This window comes from Canis lupus, chromosome 24 (genome assembly GCF_048164855.1).
Source record: "Canis lupus baileyi chromosome 24, mCanLup2.hap1, whole genome shotgun sequence".
NCBI classification, from domain to species: domain Eukaryota; kingdom Metazoa; phylum Chordata; class Mammalia; order Carnivora; family Canidae; genus Canis; species Canis lupus.
This window is the reverse complement of record NC_132861.1, coordinates 5,926,362-5,954,355: the sequence shown is the minus strand read 5'-3', so window position 1 is coordinate 5,954,355 and position 27,994 is coordinate 5,926,362. Positions and strand designations below refer to the sequence as shown.

Below are 27,994 nucleotides of genomic sequence, written 5' to 3'. Positions count from 1 at the left end.
AATGCTATTATCAAGTGGCAATGGCTAAGGTTAAATGATAAGAAAGGGGTGGTAGCAGTTTCAGCACTAGAAGAATGACCATGATGTCCTGTTGAGGTTTCTCTTAGGGCTCCTCTTTTCCAGACTATGTGAGCTAAAATGAAGTGACATGGTTAACTTAAGAATTTGGCCATATCAGTGTTTTTGAATAAAGGAAATCCTCCAGATTCAAGAACTTCCACTTCCCCTATTCTACTGATGCAGTTTGATACCTACAACTGCACTCATGATATTTTTATATGTAACACAATTCCAAAGGCTACATTTTTAGCAGTAATGTACTAAAAAGGCATCTGTGTTGATACACTGATGTTTTGCTTGTTTTTCCATGCTATCTCCATTTCAGCAGCAATTCCTGTTAATTTAGGGAACAGTACCAAACTCGGAGTCAAAAAACTACATACTAATACCAATTGTGCCCAAAACTAACCATAAGAAGATTGGTGAAGTATCAACCTCTTCACATCTCATCAATTTCTTCTTTTTTATCTCATAAAATGAGATGTACAGATTAAAGCACTTTGAAAATTCCTCTATACAAAATGTGTAATTAAAGACCAAATAAAATGGCTTTTAAGTGGTTGTGTTTATTTGCTTTAATGTATCCTAATCTATCACCTCTGCTTCCTAATATGCCTCAGAACCAGTATTCCTGGCAGGCATCTATTCTTCTCTTCCTTGATAAGTAACTGCTCAGTTCTTTTCTTCATTCAAACTATACACTGTAGATTCAGACTATACTGCTAAAAACTAGAAAGTCTATTTCTGGTAAAAAAAGACAGTATTTTTTTAAAGATATTATTTATTCATGAGAGACAGAGAGAGGCAGATATACAGGCAGAGGGAGGAGCAGGCACTGTGGGGAGTGTGACGTGGGACTTGATCCCAGGATCACACCCTGAACAGAAGGCAAAGCTCAACCACTGAGTCACCCAGGTGTCCTGACAATGTTTATTTTTTATTTACTCCTTGAAAAGTTTAATTACAGCTTATTAGATTTTATATGCCAAGTAACACTACCAATTGAAGAGCAATAAAAATGAATATAAAGTATGCTCTAAATAAGTCAATGAGACTTCATATACAGTTTGAATGAGACTCTTCAGAAATTTCTCCAGGGGAAAAAAAATTCTCCAGCACATTCAGTAATGTCTACAAAGACAGCATATTGGCAGTGATTCTAGATTTCACTAATTATAACAAAATTTCAGTCATAACAAATTTCAAAAAAAATCTTCCTAAAATTTAATTTACATGCAACTTTCAAAACTATTCTTGGAAATATTAATCTTAAATATTCAAAATAGAAAAAGCACCTTCTTAGTCTATCCATCCAAGACAGGTGGGTTGTAGCCAATTTATGAAGGACCTTATAGGTGAAGTTGAGGAATTTAAACTTTATCTTGAAATCCATGGCAATGGCACAACCAAATTTATGTTTCTAGACAGCTCTAACTCGGTTGCATTGTGAATTGTAAGTAAGAGGGAGACAGAGGAACCAGATAGGAAACAAGCTATAAGATAGCTGAGAAATGATGCAGGTCTATTCTACAGTAGTGGTAACAAGCCTGGAGAGAAAAGAATAAATATAAAAAACAAGACTCAGCAAATGAATAGCTGAAGGGTTATGTAGTTGGGATTTATGAAGCATAAAGATTAAGACAAAAACTGGAAACACAAATATGATCGGTTGTAACTACAGACACCAGTATAGACAATATCCACAAAGAATAGAAAAGGATTGAGCATAGAGTAAAGCCTTAGAACCAATATTTAATGAATGGATATGGAAGACAACAACTCTAAGAAGTAGTCTGATAAGACAAAATTGAACAGTGAGCTAAATGACAATACTGTTGTGTAAATATAAAGTTCTTAATTTTAAAGTAAATATAAAGTTCTTAATTTTAGGTACAAATATCAACTGTCCAAAAATAAGATGAAAGCCCAGATTTTAAATAAACTTTCATAAAAAAATAAATAAATAAATAAAAATAAATAAATAAACTTTCATTAAAAAAAAGTTTCATGAGTCGATAAAACAACAGCTACTAAAAAGATATCTTTGTCTTGTATTCCCTCTTTGCCAAATGCTAAATATTACCAAACAAGGGATGCAGTCCCACTGTGTTCTACCTGGAAACAACACAAAATACTACATTCAATTCTGGGTTCCACTTTTCAAAGAATACTGATAAATGAAGGGAACTGGAAACCATAGTACATATAGAATTGTGAAAGGAGCTGGGAATATTTAGAAGACAATAAAAAGTAAGTAAAGGACATGATAATGTTTAAATACTTGCATAGTTACAGTACAGAAAAGAGAAGGCTGATCTTATATAACTCTTGAATAGATGCTATATAAAACTGGTTTTGAGTAATATGACATCTGCCAAAGAATTAGCTTTAATGAATTTGAATTTGCCCTGTCACCCAGTGCAAATTTAAGGGGAATTTTAATTAAAATTCATTAAATAAACCAATACAATACCTTTAAAAAAGTAAATTCCTTATAGAAAAACTATTTTACTAAGCTTATTATTCAGAAATGTGTTCTAAGATAACATTTTAGTGAGGGGAAAACAAAAATAGATGTTACTTACTGAAGTTTTATTTTTTTTCCTCTCAGCAATTTATTTATGTATTTTTTAAAGGTTTTTTTTTTTTTTTTTTTTTTTTTTTTTTTAAAGTAATCTCTATACCCAATGTGGGGCTCAAACATAAGACAACAAGATCAAGAGTCACAACGTCATCTGACTGAGCTAGTCAGGTACCCTATCCTCTAAGAAATTTGAAATGGAAAAAAAGGAGTGTAAAGGTGAAATTTAGAAGCTATGGAGAAGAGTAATAAATTATTTAGTAGATACTACACTGCAATTAATATAGTGGGTTGAAGTTACTTAATGCTTTTCATTGTTCCTGTAGGTCTTCATGTTCCTAATTTAAAATAAGAACATTAATGTAATTGACAAAAATAGTCTTAATGAGTAATGCCTACACAATTTACTAAAAATTTAAGAGTAAAATTGATTATACAGATCCTTAGTAAAACATTCATAAGCAATGAACATAATCCTATATAATAAAACCATGGATATAATTAAAAACATGAAAGGTATAAACAATATACTTCTGTAACACAATCTGCTTTTAAATATGCCTAAATGAAAAGATAACTTTTGTACTGGCTTGTACCATGAGAGATCAGGTAAAGAAGTACATATAATACATTTGTTTTTCACCTAGGCATAATGCACATAATTATGGCAGATTCAAAATGCTTGAGGGAATAACTTATTATAGGAAATAAGAATACAAATTTTACCATACTACCAGCAGTTGGAGTAGAGGAGAAAAACAAAAAAGCTTACTCTATCAAATACTTTTCCAAAGTATAAACAAATTTAAATAAATGTAAATTCATAAATATAAAAATATAAATGTATTACTTATATTCATAAATGGAAATTTATGTAAATAAATGAGAACTAAATTAAATCAAATAACTTGCTCTTCCATTTCTTCAGTGATAAAAATCATTAAATTATTACTGCTTTAATATTTGCAGTTTCTTCTCTTAAAAGAGAATTTCTACTTCTGGGCCAGATTATTCTTAAGAGAGGAAACAGTATTACAAAAACTCTTTACATCCTCACTACCCCTTCCATCATTCTAATTAAATTTCTGCTAAGACCAAAGTTAACTTTATATACAAGCCTACCTAACCAAATTCTCACCTGTTTTTTCATTCCACGAATCTTTGAAGGAAAGGATAAAAAGAAAAGCAATACGTACCATAACAAATAAATAAGCTCAGAACCACTGTTAAAAGTCCTTTTCTTCCTATTAGGTTCTCCTCACTAAGGACCAAAAATACAAAATCTATACCAAAACCTTGCTGGTTATGTGAATCCCAAATCTTTAATTAAGCTCTTTAATTGTATTTAAGCTTTTTTTTTTTCATTAAATTAGCAAATGGGTAAACCTACTGACTTTTAACATGACTGACTATCTCTAACAAATGATACTGATAATCTAAAAATAATTCACTACTGGCATAAAAGGCATGTCTGACTTTCTTGGGTTCTTGCAACAAAAGAAGAAACTTTTTTTTTTTTTATTATGACTGATCCACCAAAGTAAACTCAGAGCCACAACAGAAGATGTGTTAAAGATCAAGGCTACAAGTACCAAGAGGGAAGTTGGAAGCCTTGGGTTTTATATTTCCACCAAAAGAACTTCAGATCTATTCTGTATTTTCTTTGCCAAATCTTTTGGTCAAATTGACACTTCAAGATGCTATGTTGCTTTGATTCAAAGGTATGCATGCCCCAGATGGAGACCAAATCAACTCAGTTTGGAAATTAAGTTAGTTTTTCCTAAGCCACAGGTAATTTACTATGAGGGAAGAGAATGTAAATGCATGATAGATAGTGGTGGAAAATAACTCTAGATACTAAACCTGCACAGATGTCCCATCAAGGGCAGAGTTGGTTCTTTCACACTGCATGATACAAAGAGACTTGGCTTATATCCTAGTTCTACCACTTAGTAGGGGTATTATCTTTAATGAGGTATTTTAACAGCTCTATGCTTCAGCTTCCTCATTTGTAAAATGGAGATAACAGTGTTAAGGATGAGGGATGTCTGGGTGGCTCAGCTGGCTAAGCATCGGATTCTTGATTTCTGCTGGGGTCATGATCTCAGAGTTGTGAGATGGAGCCCCATGTTGGCCTCTGTGCTGGGCATGAAGCCTGCTTAAGATCCTCTTTCTCTCCCTCCCCCATTGCCCCTCCCCCTACCTTTCTTTCTCTCTCTCTCAAAAAAAAAAAAAAAAAAAAAAAAAGAAATAGTGTTAGGGGCGTGTGGGTGGCTCAGCTGGTTAAGTGCCAGCCTCTGGCTCAGGTCATGTTCCCATGGTCCTGGGATCAAGCCCCACATCAGACTCCCTGATCAGCTGGGAGCCTGCTTCTCCTTCTACCTCTCTCTCTGCGTGCTGATCCTCCTGCTTGTGTGCTCTATCAAATAAATAAATAAAATCTTTTAAAAAATTGTGTTAAAGATTAAACATATATTGAAAAGCACTGGACACAATGTCTGGTACAGAAGTATGAACTCAACTGCTTTGAGTGGATAATTAATATAAATAACAGAGTTGAGAATACCATTAATATTACCTTTTTGCTTTCTGAATAAAAATTTTTTATTAGGCTTTAAACTAATTTAAAGCTAAGAAAGCAACTCGGGTCCTTCATACTAGATTTATTTTTAGACCTAGATTCCCCTAGGACTTATAAAGAATAAAGAGCTAAAATCAAATGATCCTGTTTTAAGTCTCACATTTAATAGTTATCAGATTGGCTTGGGCAGAACACTCATTTCTATATTTGTCCACTTCTTAATATATGAAATAGATAACATGCAGTCTGTCCATTCCAATAAGAATGAACAAGGGTAGAGTCAAGTAAGATGTGACAATATTTAACATTCTTTGTATACAGAAGGGGCTAATGTTAACAAGGTACAATAGTTTAATTTTAATTCAAGTTTTTCCCACCAAAACTACTAGTAAACATCACCCATCAAGAACATGCAGTTAGTAAGGTATTGAGTCACTATAGGCTTTTCTTTTTCATTAAACTTCTTTGCATTAATGATTAAGAAATATAACATTAGTAATATAAGACAAAGTCATAGTAATTCTATTAATTTGCCTAAATACTATTAAGAAAAAGAGTGAAAAAAATTTTTATCATATACCCAATTATGACACAATCATTTTAACTATCTTGAATTCTTATAACTGCCCAAAGAGATTTAGTCATTAAAATGATAACTTACTTGTATCTGACAGTTTGTACAGTTTCTGCTGAAACATTATTAACAATACATTTGGCTGCACATTCCAATCCCTGCCAGACAGTTGAAAATCCTGCAAATATATTTAAAAGTAAGTAAGACTACAGCTAAATGAATGGAGTTTCCTAGTAAAATTTCTGGGCCTTTGTTACCTTGAACACTACTTGCTGCTACAACCATAGCACCATCCAAGGTAGACTTTCCATTTCTGTCTTTTTTAAGAGATTCTGGAACAAGTTTGCTTCCATGCTTCTTGACATGTGGTGCTAGTTCCTTTCCAACACAATTTGCTACAGTGCAAACTCCATCAACTAATGTAACCAGAAAAAAAAGGAAACACTTAGAAAAAAATGTATTCTTCCCTTGATTTTACCACTCTTACTTATAAAAATTCTTACATGAGCATCTTACATGAGCAAACTTATTTTATTGCATAACTTATCATTTCTATATAAGGATGAGAACCATGGCTGGCTAGTTTTTAAACAAAGGCTCTTATTTGGTTTAAAGATATGTTTGCAGAGCCTAGTGATTAAAACCTTGCTTCTAAAATATAATTTTCTTTTTGGCAAGGTCCACCTTTCATATTTTCCAGTTATGTCCATTTCTATGTTTTCTCCATTTCAACAAATATCTCACTGAAATAGTAATAAGGTATTTAAGTCTATATAAAAGTAAACAAACCAAAACCTGATTCAAAGAATACTGAATACCAAAAAGATAATCTTCCTCTAATGATAATTCACTAAGGAGTGATCGGACTACCTTAAAATACAAACTTTAGATTTACGATTCTCAAAGGACAATGAATTAGTAGCATATTGCTTGGGAAGGCTGACACCAGAATCACTGAATCAACGTAGTTCAAATAAAACATCCCTCCCACTTGACCCCAACTACTATGCAGTGAGCTGTTCTTAAAAGAATGTATCCTATTCAAGGATAGCAAATATATTCAGAGCCATTCCTTTTGAAAGACACAGCACTCCTCTCTCTGATACACCAAAATAACCCTTTAACCAATGTTTCTCAAAATAATATGCAAACAACAATCACCTAGGCAGGGATCTTGTTTCTGAATCAGTTAATGTGTGCCAAGTACGTGAAATGTTTCTAAGGCTCTCAGATAGGTTGATGTTGCTACAAACCCTATTATGAGTAGCAAAGTGAAACTGTTTTGTCCTAATCCTTTACTTTTAAGGTTAAACCATCTAAATGAACATTCAGATTAACCTAGATTAAGAAGCCGTTTTTAATTTAACTGAAAAAAAGCAGTCCTCCAAAGTTACTTTACCCAGGAACTGACTGACTTTCGCTGCTCCTCCTGTAGCCTGCTTTGCTATATAAAGTCCCCTGGTCACAGCTGGACTAACTTCCACTGGTTTTTCTTCTGGTTGAATCCGTTCACGGAGTTTAGAAGCGCCTTTCTGGATTGCTTTGCCAGTAAATTCAGCACCTTTGACCAAACCCCAGCTCACCCAGGAAGCACCTTTTTATAGGAAAATTTTAAAGTGTACAATATTAGAGCTGATTATACCTGTAAACCCTTTAATAAACCAACAGGAAAACAAAAACAAGGAATTCACTGTTCATATCTCAAACATGCCATAAACTTTCAACTTTACAATTCTAATTTTCTAACTGGATTATATATCTAAGTAAATTCATCTTTAAGAACTTAGGTCACAGATCACTCAACACAGTTCTGAATTACTCTATGCTTCTACTACAACTTATAGGTATCTATCTACATGCTACTTACCACAATGTTACTAGTAAGGACTAATTTTGGGTTTTGATGCCAGTAACATGGTATCTAGCTTGAGGACCCAGGTATCCTTTTTCTTTTTGCTTTAGTCCAGGAACCACTTTTCCTCTATGAAGTGTTAAAGGGTTTAGACACAAATAATGCAAATTGGAAACCAGTAAACCTAAATCTCAAACACCAAGGCAGAACTCTTGCTTGCTTGCTTTGGATGAAAGGCATAAGGCAGGGGGTCCTGGTCCTCCCTCAATCCTAAACCCAAACCCCACAATCTCAGCACCTTTTAGCTTGTAACATGGACGTGAATGACAGACATAAGAATACTCAAAGAACGCATGAGAAGAAAAAATATAAGAAGAAAACTGGGAAGCCTAGATTAGCCATTTTTCTTGATGGTAGTTTCCAGCCCTTCAATGCTTCTCTTACAGCATGCATGAAAAATGAGATTGTGACAGAGAAAGCAGGATAGCATAGACTTCTCTAGTGAAAAGGTCCTGTGCACATGTGGGAAAAGGAGAAGTCAGAAGGAGATGGGAAAAGCAAGAAAAAATATAGAAGAATAGTTTCCTCTAAGAGGAACTGTTACCCTGCCTTGGAGAGCTTACAATATTAAATATTTCTTTTTTGGCTAAACCCTGAAACAACAAGCTTTTAAAGCCATACATATAAAATACCTAAGTATATTCTTCCAAGGTCTGTAGCATGGTTTTTACATAATTACTCTGGCCTATGAGTGAGCAGGCATTCAGCAATCATGTGAAAATCCTATTTATTTAAAAATGCTAACAATGAAAAATAAAGTGCCAAGTGATAACTGATTAGGAGAACTGTTGTTTTTCTTCCTATTTTAGTCAACATGTCTACCTCTAGCTCAAACACTAGCCTCCCTGGAGGAGGACCACGTCTCAAACCCAGACAAATACCATCCAGTCAGGAGTTCCCATAACAAAAAGGGATTGAAGACCTCTATTAAAAAAATACATATGGGTTTTTAGAGTTAACTTACAGGTTGAAAGATTTAGGAAGTAAAAAATCAGCTGAATTTGAAGAAGACTGAGAAATCATAAACGACAATGAAACAAAGGAAAGCTCAAGTAGACTATATACTCCTGCAATGAAACAAACCAGAGGGACAGAGTCCACTGATGACTAATAATAAATGGAAATTAGATAAATGAAAAGTCACAGGACTGATGAAGAGAAATAATTAGGATGCAAATTATAAAGCAGCTATCACCATGTAAGAGAAATAATACAGTAAAACCAAAGATACTACAATAGAAGATGAGAACATGTAATATTTTATTGGTAGCTATTAAGATCTTTTAAAGGGCATGTGTAGGGATCCCTGGGTGGCGCAGCGGTTTGGCGCCTGCCTTTGGCCCAGGGCGCGATCTTGGAGACCCAGGATCGAATCCCACATTGGGCTCCCGGGGCATGGAGCCTGCTTCTCCCTCTGCCTGTGTCTCTGCCTCTCTCTCTCTCTCTCTGTGACTATCATAAATAAATAAAAAAAATTAAAAAAAAAGAAATTAAAGGGCATGTGTAGTGCCAGATATAGATTTCTTTTATCCATATTCACATTATATGCATACATTTAATGCTGAGATATAGAAGGCAATGAATGTTTGCTGAATAAATAAGAAGTTGGCAGATGACTTAAAATGATTTCACTCAAATCTAACCCAATGGAGGGCTCTAATCAGTCTATTTTTTTAAAAGATTTATTTATTTATTTATTCATAGAGATGCAGAGAGAGAGAGGCAGAGACACAGGCAGAGGGAGAAGCAGGCTCCATGGAGAGAGCTCGACGTGAGACTCAATCCAGGGTCTCCAGGATCACGCCCTGGGTCGCAGGCGGCGCTAAACCGCTGCGCCACTGGGGCTGCCCTCTAATCAGTCTATTGTTACAGATCCTCCACTTCTTCCCAAATCAGCTTACTAAATTCTTCATCTAAAATGTTTGGCAGTTGCCTTCTTAAAATGTAATTCTAGCCTTTCAAACCAATATTCTATATAGGTAAGTTTTAAGCAGTTACTTTATGTTTTTTCACCTTTTATATTTATGAAACACAGGACTGTAGCTTTTACTGATCTTCACTGATCTGCTGACACAGGACAGAAACCAATCATGGGCTAAAGTCAATGAGCTCAGTTTAGATCCCTGATTACTTATCTTTGCATAGAGCCTGCATGGGTCAGGTAGAAATAGTCTCTTGATAGAGATCATTTTCCCTGGAGTAAATCTTGGATATTTTCTGCCACTTTGTTACTTGTACCTTAAGTATTTGGTGAGCTAGTTGGTTTTCATTCTATATACAAATCAAAACCACAATGAGATATCACCTTACACCAGTGAGAATGGGGAAAATTAACAAGGCAGGAAACCACAAATGTTGGAGAGGATGCAGAGAAAGGGGAACCCTCCTGCACTGTTGGTGGGAATGTGAACTGGTGCAGCCACTCTGGAAAACTGTGTGGAGGTTCCTCAAAGAGTTAAAAATAGATCTGCCCTAAGACCCAGCAATTGCACTGCTGGGGATTTACCCCAAAGATACAGATGCAATGAAATGCCGGGATACCTGCACCCCGATGTTTCTAGCAGCAATGTCCACAATAGCCAAACTGTGGAAGGAGCCTCGGTGTCCATGGATAAAGAAGATGTGGTTTATGTATACAATGGAATATTACTCAGCCATTAGAAACAACAAATACCCACCATTTGCTTCGACGTGGATGGAACTGGAGGATATTATTGCTGAGTGAAATGAGTCAATCGGAGAAGGACAAACATTTTATGGTCTCATTCATTTGGGGAATATAAAAAATAGTGAAAGGGAATAAAGGGGAAAGGAGAAAAAATGAGTGGGAAATATCAGGGAGGGAGACAGAACATGAGACTCCTAACTCTGGGAAACGAACTAGGGGTGGTGGAAAGGGAGGTTTGCGGGGGGTGGGGGTGACTGGGTGACGGGCACTGAGGGGGGCACTTGATGGGATGAGCACTGGGTGTTATGCTATATGTTGGCAAATTGAACACCAATAAAAAATAAATTTATATTAAAAAAAGAAAAAGAAAAAAAGTATGTAGAGAGATATGTATGTACTCTGATAGGAAGTTAAAATAATTTTAATGTAACCAACTATTAGGGCTATTGCCAGAATTGAGGAGATAAGATGAAAAGAAGAGTTACAAAAGCCTACTGAAATCTCAAGTAGTAAAGTTGGCCTCTAAGTGTTACCATAGTGTAGTTTTTCTCATTTTCAAACGATGCATTGCTGAAAGTTTTTCTGAAATCTCTAGATATCTGTCCCCAGGATTAACTGATTCTAAGGATGCTCCATCTCTTTGAATAAAACCAATATGTGGAATCTGTGTGGTACCTAGGAGCGTTAAGACTTTGTGGCATGCAATACCGTCCAAAGAGAGCCAAATAGCATTGCCTGTTCCACATGTTCTTTCAACATGACGTTGACATTCCTCCTATTGAGAAGTGGAGTCTATGTCAAATCCCCATAAATCTAAGGTTTGTCACTTTCTTGTAGTGAGTAATACCAGAAATTTCCAAGAATATATCAGAAAGAGTATGTAGTTTCTGTTTGCTGTATCAGTCATGCTTGAAACCCTGACTTACCCTGTAGAAGCCTGACGAGCTAAAGGCTGCTAAGCTGTCAAACACATGGACACCATGTCTAGGCACTCTATCTGGAAGTCCTAGATTTTGAGCTCTTTCAACCCAGACACCCGATTTGTCAGTGAAGGGAGACCTCAGACTGATTCCAGCCCCCAGCTACTGAGTCAGTCATTAGTCAGCCATTGAGTCTTCCTAGCTGAAGTTCTGACATCACGAAGCAGATAAAAGCCATTCCTGCTGTGACCTTTTGGAATACCTGGCCCACGGTACTCCTAAGCATATACAAATATTTGTTGTTTCATTCCATGAAGTTTGGGATGGTTTGTTACACGGCAATAGTAAATAGAACAGTTTTATATCAGTATGAATTAAAAAAAAACTTAAGAAAATAACCTTTGAAATTAGTTCTCTACATATGTGTAAATATAGGCAAGTTTCCTGAATACTGACTTAATAGTCTAGCAACCTGTAAAGTTATGGGGCAGGGTAGTAACAGTGAAGATTTTTCTTTAAAACTTCTTTGAAAATATTTTTCAAGGGTCCAATTTTAACCGTTAAAATTACAAGTGAAAAATTTGGCTTTCTCTTTTCTTATCTCCAGCAGCTCTCTGACACTGGGAAAGATATTATGTTAGCTCCTAATTAATTTTCATTTATTTTAGCTTGTTGGTTTTTCATGTTAAAGGTTTCCTCTGCTTTAGACATCTTTATTTTTTACTGACTTCTTATAAGGTACAGTGATGGAAATCTGTATTGACAGTCTTAAATGACGGTCAAGATCTCCTTACAGGGTCATGAATTTGGCTTGCTAAAGAGTAACTGGCAATATTTTTTAAAAACAAAATAGAAGATCTAAATCTGAGAGCTACAATAGCTGAAAAACTAAAATATTAACCGATGAAAATGGAAAAACATGTCAGTAATGATCATTCCAGTTTTAAAATAACTGATCTGATGCCCTCTCTAACCAGAATTAAATAGTAGGGCCTACATCCCAAATAGCTTAGCTATAATTCTAAGATCTCTTCATACCTCAATTGCTGTGTAGTTAGGGAGTGCTGCTTTGTTTCTAAAGATGGATGAGTATCTTACCATTTTTTTTTTAGAGAAAGAGGAAGGAAGAGAAATGGAGAAAAGAAAAGGATTAAAGGTGAACGTCAAAGGGGAAAGGAAAATCATTTTATGTTCAGAAGAGCTATCTGGAGAGTTGTGGGATTCCCAAAGCTTTTCACTATCAATTTTCCCCAAGAGTGAAACAGAAAATAGGCAAGAAGAACTTATGCCTTTATGATAATATGTAATGTTCTAAAAAATTAGTTCCTTTTGTTTTTGTTTAAGTATTTATTAAAAGATGATTTGGAACCAAAATACAAAATATTATCTTTCTAATATTCTTACAGATTCCAAAGATTTCACATTATAGAGGAAAAAAAATTAACATTACTATAATACCTGACAAAATATTTTGAGCCACTTTCTCACTCCATTCAGGTAATTCCTTTGCTTTTTCTTCTGAAACTGGCTCATAGGGTACAATGTGACTCAGATTAACTTCTTCACTTGAAGTGTCTTTGGCCTAGTAAATATGTTTCAAAATGTAAAATAAGGAGGAAAAATTATAAGCATTATGTAATAAATTATCAAGCCAACAAATACTATATATAATTAATAAAAATATCTCTAGCCAACATAATTACCAGTGTATCTTATAACATAAAGCAAAATACCACAACTGTCATAAAGTATTTTATGTTATAAAGTATATTCTCCTAAGTCAGGTAGGTGGCTGAGAGACAGTTATGATATTCCTGTGTTATGAATTAATTCCTAATTACCAAGCACTTACAATATGGAATACAACAATGAACAATAAAAACATTTTTGTAATTTAATACTCACAAAATGCTGTTTTTTCTTTCTTTCTTTCTTCTTTTTTTAATGGCGATAAAACTTAAAACTTATATAGGGTCTCCCTGGTAAGTAAGATTTAAATACCAACATATCTCCAATACAGCATTTATCAAATCATATTTAAACTGATGAGACTATGAGTTCCTTCATAAACCTATCAATCCCTCCTTGATGACAGTATGCACAGGATACTCAATAAGATTTAGAAGATTTGTTAAATGACTCAATCAGTAAGGAAGGATGTATCCAAATAAACTAGTTTTTGATAGAAATCAAGTAAAAGCCATCTAAGTGGAAATGGGGAACACAGAAATACCTGTATTTTTTGCTAATTTAACAGCTATTATGAGGCCTAGTCTCAACACTCAAAATGTCAAAACTAAATTTATTCATTTTAAGAACTTAACAGCAGGCTAACTCAGACATCATACTATAAAATTAATTGAAAATCAAACTGCCCAATAAAAATACAAAGAGAACGTCACATAAAATATAAAACAATATTAAAAACAAAATAAAAACTTCTATATGGAGGAGGGGAAGCCATTCATAAGTAAAACCCAAAGACAAACAACATAATATTAGCAACTTCTATCTTTAATAATGAGCCAATGTCCTAATATATAAAGAGTCCCTGGAAAATGAGAAGAAAAGATTAGCAACCCAGTAATTAAAAATGCACAAAGGACAGGAACAGACGTCACACAGAAAACAAAATTCATGGAAACCTTAGCAGACATACAATATTATTCACAATAAAAAATCAATGCAAATTAAGATGTTCCAATATATCATTTCTCATCTATCAGACTGTCAAAAATACAGAAAGGCTGATCACCCACTCTGTGAACTAGGCTATGAAGAAATAGGTCTCCTACACTGCTGGTGGGAGTGCTGAAGAGTATAGTCCTTAGGGAAGCAACATAGCAAAATCTATCAAAAATACAAATGCTTTTACTTATTGACTCAGTAACCCCACTTCTAAGAATTTATCTGATGAATTACCTGGGAATGTATGAATCAATGCATCTATCTACAAAGTTACTCACTGAAGCACTGTTTCTAATAGTAAACACCTAAAACCATTCCAATACTCAATAAGAGATTGGTTAAAGAAATCTACTATAAATTCATACAGTAAAATACGAGGTAGCTATAAAAAAAGATTTGAGAGGATTCTCCATTTAACACTGAAAGATTGGGATGCCTGGGTGGCTCAGCGGTTGAGCGTCTGCCTTTGGCTCAGGGTGTGATCCTGGAGTCCTGGGATCGAGTCCCACATTAGGCTCCCTGCATGGAGCCTGCTTCTCCCTCTGCCTGGGTCTATCTCTGCCTCTCTCTCTCTCTGTGTCTCTAATGAATAAATAAATAAAATCTTAAAAAAAAAAAAAAACACTGAAAGATCCCCAGGCTCTATTATCAAATAAAAAAAAAATACAGGACACTCTATGATACTACCTTCTATATAAGAAAAGGGGGAGAAATCTGTTATTTGCTTTTTACATGCCTCAAGAAACCCACAGAAGAAACACAAGATCCTGATAAAAAGTGATTACCTACAGTGACAAGGAAAATGGTACAAAGGTGGGAGTAAAGTTTTTCAATGTATATGCCTGTTTATACAATTTGATTTTTTTAGTTAACAACTTAAATTTTTAAAAAATAGAGGTTTTAAATGATATGAAAAATTTCCAAATATACTGTTAAGTAAAAAAGTAAGGAGCAAAACAGTATGTCTCTCATGCTGCCATTTGTATTAATAATTGTATATAAGTGTGAATGTACATTTATATCCAAACACAAAATAAACATGTATATATGTTGGAATGTATCTGCAAGGAGAAGCTAGCAATAATGTGTCTGCAGCAGGGAATTTAGGTGGTTGATGGACAGCAGAATGGGAAGCTGACTTACTTTTCACTAAGTATCTTTTTGATTTGCTTTTTGTGCATTAACTTAAATTTTTTTTTAAACAAATACATTTCTTGGAGCCATCTTGGGCTCCCAAAGTCCTCATAAATCTGATCTAAGGTGTTCAACACAAATAAATGTAGAATATTCAAGGGGTGCCTGAGTGGCTCAGTCGGTTAAGCGTCTGCCTTCGGCTCAGATGGTGATCCCAGGGTCCCCTGGCTCAGCAGGGTATCTGCTTCTCCTTCTCTTCCTCCTTTCCCCCAGCTGTGCACACTCTCTCTCCCCCTCTCAAATAAATAGCATCTTTTTAAAAATGTAGAATATTCAAGTGGCATGAATTAATTTCTAAGATAATTATTGAGCATTTACAATATGGAATACAACAATGAATAGAAAACTGTAATTCAATACTCACACAATGCTATTTCTTTCTTCATACATTTGCTTATTTTACTACTTCTACCTAGAATCTCCTTTAACCTGTTGTATGTATGGCCAACTCTTGCTTCATCCTCAGGACTGATCTTAGGCAAATGCCCTCTCAGAAGCCTTCCTTACTGGTTACCACACCACAAGAGGCCCACATTATCGATGAGGCTAGGTTGTACATTAATGGTACAATCTAGCATACTATACAACCTATGTGCCTTCATCTAATGATCACACCGGATAGAAATTTTCTTTGCTAATCTGTCCTCCCCATTAAACAATAAATTCCTTGAGATAAGAAATTTAACTTTTCCACTATGTTCAGCATTCCAGCACTAAATAAATACTTACTGAACTGTATTCCGAATTTACCATCTAGAGCATATCATATACTCAAGATCTAAAAAATAAAAGAAAAAAGCCACTAAACATGTATTTTTTTAAAAATTTATTTATCAGGGAGAGAGCGAGCATGCACATACGAGCTCAGGGAGGAGGTATAGACAGAGGGGGAGAGAGTCCCAAGAAGACTCCCTGCTTAGCACAAAGCGAGATGTGGGGCTTAATCCCAGGACCCCAAGATCTAGACCTGAGCCAAAAACAAGAGTTGGATGTTCAACTGACTGTGCCACCCAGGCACCCCACTACTAAATGTATTTTTAAAAAAATCATTCTCTTTCCTGATGGCCATCCATAAAGAAAGGGACTGAATAAAAATGGTAGTGTAAGGAAAAGCGCACCTGGCTCCAAGATCCTGGTGTATACAAGAAGGTAGAGAACAACACAAAACAAAACAAAAAATATGCATTAACATAAATACAAAAATCTTTCAAATACTTCATAAAAATCTAGCCCCCAAAACACAAAATATGTTTTAAAAGAGTTTAAGTAACAAACACTGGAAAGGAAAATATTAAAGCTGATTCTAATTATTTTTACCAGCGATCACTTTGTGACTATGCAAGTTGCTCTGCTTTAGTAAACAGGGATAAGATCTTATAAATAATTGAAACTGGTGAAAGGCACCATTAGAATAGAATATACACACATACCTTATTGCTTTGTTTCTTATTTTACTTACTTTTTTCCCCCGTTTTCCTTTATGACGCACATCCTTATTGTCTTGGTCCAATGAAGGACCCAAATGTCTCACATCAGTGCCACTGGCTTCCTTCAATTGGTCAGAGGTGCATCTTGCTCTTCCAGGAATTTGGAATTCATTTTCTCCTTCTGCCCGGTTCCAGTTGGCCTAGGGGGTAGACTAAACCTTAGATCAAATTCGAATTTTTTCTAAGCTGCACTCTAGTAATGTGCTTGTTCAAACACTGATGTGTTTGAAAGTCTAATACAACCACTTTTGCTGGTCTTTTCTCTACACTTTTGTGTTTATCTCATCACCAAACCTCAACCCCTTGAGTTCTTTAGTTCACAAATGGCCTAAACCAAATTTCTAAAGAAAAAGCATAAAAAATAAATTTACAGCAGTTGTTGGTTTAAGTTATCATTAAGCCAGATGTAGCTACATTTGAATTTAATTAAATAACATATGGTAAATTTTAAGAAACACATACATGTAATACTAAATGAGTTTAAAGGCAATAACAAAACTTACGTCCAGTTTAACCACTCTGCATTGTTGGAAGACTGATTTTGATTTTGTTTTTGTTTTTGTTTTTTTAATACATTTTTTATTTTTTTATTCATAGAGATGCAGAGAGAGAGAGAGAGAGGCAGAGACACAAGCAGAGGGAGAAGCAGGCTCCATGTAGAGAGCCTGATGTGGGACTTGATCCAGGGTCTCCAGATCACGCCCGGGGCTTCAGGCGGCGCTAAACCGCTGCGCCACCGGGGCTGCCCTGATTTTGTTTTATGTTTGTTTTTGCACTTGAATACTGAAGGTATTCTGCTTGCAAATACTTTGCTGAATGAATATTTAAGAGTAAAGACAAGTCAAAATCACAGCTAGTAACTAACTTTTGTTTAGTTGGGATTTCTGGGACAACAGAGCAAACTAAAAATGCCATACAACCACAAAAAGTAAACATACTACCTAAAAGCTAGTTTAATTTCTATCCTAAAACCCAGTATTATAGGTCCAATAAATATAGGGGTGAAAAGGAGGAACTACTCCATAATAGGTCTGAAATAATTAAGGATGTCACTTCATTCAGCTAGTAAACAGCAAAGCTAAGTTGCGAACTCCTATCCATTTGACCATGTTTCTGCCTCTGTCAACTACTCACTCCCCATGAGCACACTGAGGCTACATACCCTTCTGTAAGGATACCATACGTTTTATTACCATAGCTTAAATGTTTAGCACTGACTATGCTAAAGTATATGCTGATCACCAGGTCGTTCTCGTATATAGTTTATATAACCTAATGCTAGAGATGACTCTGACCTTTTACTTAGCTAGTAGTCTGCTCCCGTCACCTGTGATCTTTCTGATATAAGTACAGAATGAAAGTATACTCTACACTTCCTGAGAAAAGAAGAACATAGCTTTCAAGACTGAACTCAAAGGAAACTATTTTCTGAAATCTTCCCTGATCTCCTTCCTGAACTGTGTGTATACTTTTATTTCATCATCTATCATCATCCTGTACTATGATTATTCAGCCAACTACAAGTGCCTGAGAATAGGACCTGTTAAATAGCATCTTTATAGTCAGTCTCTTGTTCTATATTCTCATCCATCATTTAGTACAATACCTAGTTAAATAATGGATCCTAAATATACATTGACTGAAGTAGAGAATAAAATATTATACTATCATTCTGTCAATCTCAACTTCAGAAAACTGTCAATATTCACAATCAAAAATATTCTTCCCCTTTTCTTTTACATTAGGATGGGCAAGAATACCTGATGAAAGCTTCTCCTTAATAGTCTATATATTTCAACTCCCTATGAGAGATCAACATGTGGGCAGAAAAAAAACAGGCTTAATAAGGCAAATTCATATTTTTAATTGCACTTTATTTTCTATTTAGCTTTATTTATCATGAGAACAAAGACTCCCTAAAGTAAAACCTGTTTCTTCCTCAAAATGCCAATCACCCCCAAAATGTCCAACATATCCCATCTACTAATGTCAAAATTACCTAAACTTCACCATTTAGTCCCATTAGACTATTTTTCCAACTAAGCAGGAAGGCTGTGGTGACAGCAACAGTTAACATTCACAGAACATTACTACTTGCCAGCACTGATATAAGACAATTAATATATTAACTTTAATCTTCACCAGTCCAATGAGGTGGATGAATTGGAAACTAAAAAGCAATAACTTGAGCAAAACAGCTGTAAAGAGGAAGAGTTCAAATTCAAATCCAGGTAATCTGACCCCAGAGCCCATAATCTTAATTCTATTTACTACCAATTTCTAACTAGTATTTGTGAACACACAAGCAAATTAAATATTCCCAGTTTCCTAACTGATCACATTAGACCCTATTATAATTTCTTTAAAAGTGTCAGTGCTAAAAGGATGATACAAGTTACCTGAAGCCGAAGGTCAGACATCTGTCTTAGTAAATCCTCAAAGAGTTCTCTATCATCTTCTGGTAATTCAGAAGACAAGACGACCCCCACAAAACATCCTGATGCTTGTAACATGGTATCAGGAAACATGTAGGCCCCCACAGTACATTTAAGAACTGGAGATCTATCAGGAACTAGAGGATATAACCAGTCACAAACCTGAAGGGATTAGTTAGGAAAAAAAAAAAAAATCAATGAATAGAACTAGGTTTTCATTGAAGTTTTAGAATTGTTATACAGAAAATCAACATTTCAAAATTCTAAATGCATTTTACAAGCTTTATAGAATCATTAGCATCAACAAATCCTCACTAAAAATTAGCTATTTGCCAGTCTCTTTATGCATATCACTCACTCACAAGAACTGTCCTAAAAATGTCATTGCTTCTCTAATTATAGTCTCGAAATTAGTGACCTTAAATAGCCTACACATAATCAACAATGAGTCTAGTTTTAAATAAACAACAAAGTACATTAAGACTTTTTTATAATTCAAATTAGACATGCTTTTGTGAAAATAACTAAAATCAACCTGTTTTTAAGTACATGTATTTACTGATTTAATCCTCACGACAATTCCATAAAGTTAGATATTGTCATTCTATGTATGAGAAAACTGAGGCAGAGAGGTTAAATTGCTCAGAGTCTATGAAAAAAAGTGGAGCTAGGATTTAGACACAAGCTATCTGGCACCAGAGAAGCCAAACAATTCTTTTAATTACAAACCCAGCATTCACAGGGTCACCTGGGTGATTCAGTTGGTTAGATATTTGACTCTTGATTTGGGGTACAATTTTACTCATGATTTATAACCAAAAATAGGAGATATTAGAAAGAATAAAAACATTTTCATCTAAAGCACTCAAACAGGACAAATTTTTACTAGAGAACAAGTCATTTTAATGGTTGAGCTCAATCAACCAAAGTAGAGTGTTTCTGATATTCATTTCCCATATCTCCAGTAGCCTGGCCCCTAAAGGCTTTTTTTTTTTTACTGTATTTTATTGTGTTTATTATATGTATGTTTGTTTTGGGGGGTGAGGGGAGAGGAAGAAAGAGAATCTTAAGCAGGTGTCATGCCTAGCGCAGAGCGTGGCTCAGTATCACAACCCTGAGATCATGACCTGCGATGAAATCAAGGAGTCTGACACTTAACTGACTGAGCCACTCAGCACCCCACCACACCCTGGTTTTAAATTCCATCGTTAAAACAGAGCTCTATTACCAGGTCAGCAGAAAATATTACAGCTTTTATCAAAATCAGCCTCTTCACAATCCCAATCAATATGCCTACTCTTTCTACCTCAAGGATTCTTTCCTAAAATAACCTACAGGATCCATAATATTCTTCCTATCCAAAAATGAAGTCTTTTTTAAAGCAATGCCCCAAATTATCTCCTCCATACACACCTATTACGTCTCCAACTACCTTTGAACAACTTTCAAGCTGACTCCACGTAAAAGCTACTTAAGAATTGAAAGTAAAGTATACTAAGTTGCTCACGTAGTTACTTCTACATGCATGCAAATGCCTGTTACGCCCAGTGTAAATGGAGTCCTCACTTCTAGAACCCAAATCCCTGTACTGATGTCCAACTTTTAAAAAGATTATTACAACATTACCTTCAAAATAGTTCATTAATTCCACAACAATGCCCTAACAACACCAGTTGTTACTTAGCAAGTGTCTTTACTACTGGACCACCAAGGGCAGTCTGGTAAATTTTTCTGCTTAGAATGTTAGAAATACACCTTAAATTATCATCACAGTCTCTACTTCTATACCAAAGTTTCTCAACCTCTGCATGGTTAACATTTGGGGTTAGATCATTTTTTAATTGACAGAAGTGATCTTGTTTATTTTTTTTTATTTTTATTTTTTTTAGTGATCCTGTTTAGATGTTCAGCAGTACCCCCTGGCTTCTACCTACTATATGCCAGTAGCAGTAGCACAACCACTCCCCAGCTGTGACAACCAAAAACATCTGCAGACATTGTCAAAATGTTCTTGGGCTGGAGAGTGGCGGGTATCACCCCAGGTTGAGAACCGCCATTCTGTATATTCACCATTCTGTATATTCGGCTGGGTCTAGTCCAGATCAACCCCTCAGATGCGGCTTGACAATACTTGTGGAAATTTAGTTACACATCCAAATGAGTTACGTAAATCCCTCTGAATTGAAGTTATTAAGTTTCTCCTCCAATAAAGAATTTGAAATTTTACGGATGAATGCTCCAATGCCCCTCAGGTCTTGTCATCATAATTTTAATACTAAAACACAATTCTGTATCTAAAAAAAAAAGTTATCAAACATGCAAACATTTAAAGCTCATAAATTTCACAGGATATGTTAAAAAGGAAGAATGATCTTTTTTGCACTTGATGTCCTGAACACATAATAAATATTGACAAACAAAAATAATGTATTCTATCTATATTTCAAATTATGTTTACATTTTTCTCTGGCTTACCTGAAGAAACCCAGGAGGACGGTTTAGAACAGTATCAAGAGAATTATCCAAGAACCTCACAATTCGAAGGTACCCTGGATATGAAGGTGCACTAACCTCCCCTGCAGGATTTACAAAAAAAATCTGTACTCCATTTGGTATCAAAATCAACTCATCTGCATCTAGCCCTAAGGTTTCAAGAGGAGGTGGCTGGGAATGATTCCTGTAAAAGTCTTCTCCAACTGACGAAAATTCCCCAGATTCTGTTCCATAGGATACAGTGTAGTGGCCCTCAGCAGCCTGAGGTGTATAAGCAGGAGGTGCTTCTGCTGGATGACTTTGAGATGGTATGGATAAAGAACTAGGTGCAGGAACCAACCCTGTGCTTGTCGTTGAAGTGTTTCCATTTACTTCAGCATGCTGGTGAGGTGAACTAAAGGACTGAGGCTCTGGTGACTTTTCAGACATGTCTTTAGGTGGAAATTCTGGATATAACTTGGGCACCTCCTGAAGATCATTCCGTAGAGAAGTGGCAAGACCCTTCTCCAGAATTTCCAACCTGGTACGTACATTCTGTAGTGTTTCTTTCATTTTCTGTTGCATCTGTCTAGCAGATTCCCACCCAGGACCTATGTGTTCAGGCTCTGTTGATGATATGCTGATTCCTCTGAGCAGATGTCCTATTCCTTGCTTATAGTAGCTCTTTGCTTCTTCCTTCTGACCTAATTCATCTGTATTCAGTCCTTTATTAACAAATAAAAAGGCTTTCTTGTATGCTTCCTTGATGATCTTAATTTCAGCAGGTTCTCCATTTTGTGGCTCTTGCTCCATTTCTGCCAAACAGAAAATATTATCTTTAATTATCTAATTTAACTATTTGTTTACTGAATTATTATCAATTTCTCCTACCTAAATATATTTCAAAGGGACAGGGGCCTTTGCTGGTCTGTCACGTTTACTACTGTATTCCCTAATCTATTATTAGAACTGACATAAAGAATGCACTCCATTGTATTTGTTGAATAGATATATAATGCTCTTATTTCTAAATATCTTTTAAATCAAAAACAGAAGAGAATAAGTCAAAATATATTTACTGAATAATTTTCTTGTTACAGTTTCTTATCATAAAAGTTTCTGGGCGGCTTAGTTGGTTAAGCATCTGCCTTCAGCTCAGGTCATGATCTCCGGGTCTTGTGATTGAGCATTGCATTGGGCTCCCTGCTCAACAGGGAGTCTGCTTCTTCCTTTCTCTCTGCCTCTGCTCATGTGCATGCTCTCTCTCAATAAATAAATAAAGTCTTTAAAATAAATAAATGTTTCCTACCATATATCTAATGTTGGAAACAAAGAGTCTCATTCTAAAATTCATTATAATATAAATCCAGATTTTATCCAGCTAATTAAAAATGAGGTTGAGGGCACCTAGGTGGCACAGTTGGTTAATCATTTGACTCTTGGTTTCAGCTCAGGTCATGATCTCAGGGTCATGAGATTGAGCCATACATTGGCTCCAGGCTGAGCAAGGAGTCTACTTTGGATTCTCTCTTCCACTCTCTTTGCCCCTCATGCTTGTGCTCACATACTCTCTCTCAAATAAATAAATAAATCTTTTTTAAAAAATGAGGTTGAATCACATATTGGAGAGGACATAAATGAGAAAAAATATCTAGATGAAGCTTTAAAGTTACCTCCTTCCGCTTAAAGGTGGCAGGTTACTCACACGCAGTTAGCCCTATTCCCTCCCAAAACTCCATTAAAATAATTCTAGCAAGATAGAAAGGCATAACCTCTCATTCTTGTTAATGTGAAAAAAAAAAAAAAACATGACAGGTACTTCACTAAAGAGAATCTTTAAATGGCACATTAAAAGGTGTTCAACACCTTATCTTGTGTCTACCTACATTTCAAAGCTTATGTTACATAGTATGCTCAAAGATTTCTTGAAATAATGTGTCACACTGGAGGTAATGGGATGGCCACTGAAAAGTCAAGTGTGAGGAGCAGGGTCAGTGGTGATGTGATGGTGGTGTAATTCCATGGGTCAGTCGCTGAACAGCATTTCTTGCTGGCATCTCCATCTTGGAAGAAAAAAAGTTTAGCAGGGAAAAAAAAACCTGTAAATCTATCAGGTGAAATGTAGTTGATAATTTCTGCACAAAAAGTAAATTTTGTACTAAAATACTATATTTCTGAGATCTTCCAGGATTTGATGTATTCTCAGTAGTCTCCGTGAAAATGCGTTTCACAGAGTTAAGAACTTCAGAATAGTTTTTTAAAAAATTAAAAGAAAATATGTCAGATCCCTAATCACAATTAAAAGCTTATCAAGTGGCTTGAAAAAAGTTATTATTACATGACTTCACATACTTTAATTTTTATTTTTTAAATTTCTTTTAAGGATTGATTTATGGGAGGGGGAGGAAGACAGGGTCTTCAGCAGACTCCACTGAGTGTGGAATGCCAGGCTCTATCTCACCACCACCTGATCTGAAACAGAGCGGCTTAAGGGACTGCGCCTTCACATACTTTCATTTTTAAAGTTGAGAACAGAAAATTTTGAAATGTCAATCTATAGTACTACATAAAACAGCACCCACACCAGTATAATTGTCTTAAAACAAAAACCAGGAATGCCTGGGTGGCTCAGTGGTTTGGGGGGGGGGGGACAAGGTCAGGGGGCAAGTCCCCCATCTAGCGGACTCCTTGCAGGGAGCCTGCTTCTCCCTCTGCCTATGTCTCTGCCTCTCTCGGTGTCCCTCAGGAATAAATAAAATCTTAAAAAACAAAAACAAAAACCCAACAACAACAAAACCAAAATCTACTTCCAGATACAAATGGTGCATTTCTTAAATGTTCTAATACAAGAAGTAAAACATGTTTGTTTCGGACATAACTATGTGTGTATGTGTGTGCGCGCATATATATAAGCTTTAAAAAAAAAAATGACCTCAGGAGAAAAGGTAAAAATTCTGAATCAAACATCTGACAACTTAGTTCAATCCCATATACCCTAAAGGCAGTAACAATCAAGCTAAAGGTCAGTATCACAAGTAGCCCCTAATACAGAAAGGGCTCTAGTGCCCGCTTACCCTGCCTCTTTACAAAAAAAGAAGAGGGAACTTTTACAAATATCTGCATGCAACTCCCTCCAATAACATCCTACGCATTCTTTTCAGAGGAACAATACAAATGACGTTTCAGAAAGCCCCACAGGTAAGAAAGAACATAAAACCTTCCTGTTTCAAACAGGTTTCCTGTAAAATCACCAAATGGGGTGTTACTGCAAAGGAGAGTAATAATTAAAAAAAAAATAGCTCCATTCCTAACTGGGGACATTTTTACATTCCCCTACTTTCTTCGTTTTGCTTCCGGAAATCAAAAAACAAAAACAAAAACAAAAAAAATAAAACGTATTGAACTCTTAAATATTTAAAGCAGTATTCAGAAGCAGCAACAATCTTGAACGTATATCCATTAAATTACAATGCAATAAAGTGAATTCCGAAGATCCTTCAGTGACAGAGTAGAGCAATTCATTAATCAGTGGAAAACTGGGCCAACCCTTCCGTAACGCAGTAGTGCCGCGTCACGAAACGGTGCACGTTCCAAGTGAAACTTTTTCCGGACGCACACATCAGAGCGAGCGCCTCTGCAGTGCTCAAGCCCAAAGGAACGCGAGCAGGGACTCGAAAGAGCAAAACCGTGCGCTAAGCTTTCCCGATTCAACTGCTGTTGGCCGCTGGCACTCGGTAAACATCACCGAACTTTCACGAGGCCTCAAGCGCTAGGAAAGGGCGGATGACCACAGCCATTTTCAAAGCCAAGTAAACAACGCGTAGGAGGCAGCCAGACCGGCCCACAGAGATGTTCCAAGAGCAGGATCTGAGGGCGGCAGTGGGAGCAGCGCCTCCACACCCACGCGGTCAGGGGCGCGCGGAGGTCGACGGTCCCGTAAATAGAAGGCGGGGGCTGAGAGAGCAACTTCTCAAACTAGTCTCTCGAAACTGCTCCCTTCCACGGGAGTGTCCTGTCTGGCACCCGGGCGAGGGCTCCGGGCCTTCCCTCCCCTCCCCTGCCCCTCCCCCCGTCCGGCCAGGCCGCGGGGATCGCGGCGCTCCCGCCACCCGCCCGCCTCGGGGGCCCAGGCCAGGCCTAATGCTTGGCCGCCGGCCGCCGCCCCACCTGCGCTTTCCGGGCTCCGGGCGCTTCGGCGCCACTTGAAGAGCTCCCCGCCCGGCTGCCGCGGCCCACACCCCTCCTCGCTCGGACGCGGAGCCGCAACGGAGCACCGGGCCGCGGCGGTCCCGAGGTTCTGAGCGCCCCGCCCGCGCGCGCCGCCGCACGCCGGGCCTCACAAAGCATTCCAAGCCGCGCGCTCCAGAGCGCGCCACGTCACGCGGCCGCCCCGCCCCCGGCCCTCGCTCCCGCCTCAGGAACCCGCGGGTCGGCTCTCACGCGACGCCCACTCGGGCGCCTCGCCCCCGGCCCGCCCAGCCCACGTCCTTCCCACTCCGACCTTGGAGGTGGTGTGTGCGAAGCGGGCCGCTCGGATGCCGCAGTCGAGGTGAACCCGCGGGGAGGACAGGACGAGGGCGGAAGGCCCCCAGGGAGTCCCGCGAGCGGCGCTCCGGCGGCCCCCGACCCCGGCCCGGGCGGCCACGTCGTCTCCGCTCGCGCTTGCGCAGTATCTTTGTCCGCGGTGGCCTGAGGGCTGCTGCGCGGCTGCGAGGGGGGCGGGCGGCGGGCGGCGGGAGCGTCGCGGCTGGAGGGAGCCCTGGACGCGGCGCGTGGGGGAGAACAAAGGCTGGTCTGCTCAACTCTCCGGAACCTAATCTTTGTTTCTAACAAGTCTAAGACAGTCACCTTCAAAACCCGCGTGCGGTGCTTAGTAAAACTCTCGGGCGCGGCTCCGTGTGTGAGTGCGCGCACGCGCGGAGTCGGCGCAGCCGTACGGAGGTCCAACCCCGGCCCGGGGTAACCAGCCGCGCCGCTAGACCACCGAGGACTGAGGCCCCGAGGCGAGCGTAGCCCGCGTTTCTCCCCTTCTTTAAAATCACTGAAATACAGTAGAGGATAGATCTCATATTCTTCAGTAGACTTGCCTTTGAAAGTTTTTATATATACTGCCCTGAGCATTTACAAATAGCTAAGTGACTTGAGGGATGGCAGTGACTTAATTACAGATGAATTATTTACCTCAATTGAATTAATTAATGATGAGGACTGTTGGATGACCACTGGGTGAGGCTTTTAAATTAGGGGCCACTGGGGAATTTCCCCAAATCTAAGAAAGGTAACCGTCATTCATCCCAAAAAGAAAAAAAAACCCGTTTAGGAAGGTATTTGTTAATACAGTGGTTTAAATGATTTTGCTCGCTCTTCTTATACTCTCTAAAAGAATTCTGGGAAAAAAATGTGACTTTTTCCCTCATATTGACCATAAAAATTTTAATCTGGGGACACCTGAACGGCTTACTGGTTGAGCATCTGCCTTTGGCTCTGGTCGTGATCCTGGGGTCCTGAAGTCCTGAGATGGAGTCCCTGATCCAGTCCCTGATTCGGGGCTCCTTGCAGGGAGCCTGGTTCTCCTCTGCCTGTGTCTGTGCCCCTTTCTCTGTGTCTCATGAATACACAGAATCTTTAAAAAATATATTTTTGATCTGACTTAAATAGGAGCAAAAGATGCAAATTGTTTTATTGTAAATTGACATTTTAAAATAAAACTGTCGGGATCCCTGGGTGGCGCAGCGGTTTAGCGCCTGTCTTTGGCCCAGGGCGCGATCCTGGAGACCCGGGATCGAATCCCACGTCGGGCTCCCGGTGCAGGGAGCCTGCTTCTCCCTCTGCCTATGTCTCTGCCTCTCTCTCTCTCTCTCTGTGTGACTATCATAAATAAATAAAAAAAAAAAGTTTAAAATAAAACTGTCACATAACCCTTTCAAATGTAGCCAGTGATACCTAAATACCAGGCAACTTGATATACTTCCATTTCTTTATTCTGGAAAGTCTTTTATTGATCACCTATCATACTTCTCTGCATCATACATAAGTACATAAATTTAAATCTAATTTAAAAAATTTCCAGTAGCATCAAGTAAAGTTTTATGAATGTGAAATTTCGAGGTTTCTGGGTGGCTCAGTCGGTTAAGCATCTGCCTTCAGCTCAGGTCATCATCATCTCAGGGTCCTTGGATACAGCCCCCAGTCAGGCTCCCTGCTCACGGGTAGTGTGCTTCTCCCTCTCCATCTGCCTTTCCCCTGCTCAGCTTCTCTTTCTCACTCTCTCAAATAAATAAAATATTTTTAAAAGATTGAATTTCTAAATACAAGATAATTACATATGTAGAAAACCTTAAAATTTACTACAAATCTACTAAAACCAATCAAGTACATCAAGGTTGCAGGATAAAAGGCTAGCTTACAAAAATCAATAAAAT

At 37.5% G+C, this 27,994-nt stretch overlaps 1 protein-coding gene across 11 annotated transcripts in view; it reads right to left on the bottom strand.

Annotated features, from left to right (window-relative positions):
* SPART (spartin) overlaps positions 1-26,470 on the bottom strand; it is a 47,021-nt gene extending 20,551 nt beyond the window's left edge. For 8 of the 11 annotated variants that reach the window (XR_012017051.1, XR_012017050.1, XR_012017052.1 and 5 more), the window contains exons 1-8: positions 25,740-25,943; positions 21,576-22,387; positions 19,065-19,262; positions 16,638-16,805; positions 12,755-12,878; positions 7,196-7,390; positions 6,054-6,212; positions 5,884-5,974 (exon numbers count right to left, since the gene is read on the bottom strand). Coding sequence is in view for 4 of the 11 variants with exons in the window: in XM_072797400.1 (XP_072653501.1) it covers positions 5,884-5,974; positions 6,054-6,212; positions 7,196-7,390; positions 12,755-12,878; positions 16,638-16,805; positions 19,065-19,262; positions 21,576-22,385 (1,745 nt within the window). In the remaining 7 variants the exon portion in view is untranslated. Of the gene's footprint in view, positions 1-5,883; positions 5,975-6,053; positions 6,213-7,195; positions 7,391-12,754; positions 12,879-16,637; positions 16,806-19,064; positions 19,263-21,575; positions 22,388-23,458; positions 23,636-25,739; positions 25,944-26,073 lie in introns of those variants that run through there. The other 3 variants (XM_072797402.1, XM_072797403.1, XM_072797401.1) reach the window with 3 other exon arrangements.
* Between the last annotated feature and the right edge of the window lie 1,524 nt (positions 26,471-27,994).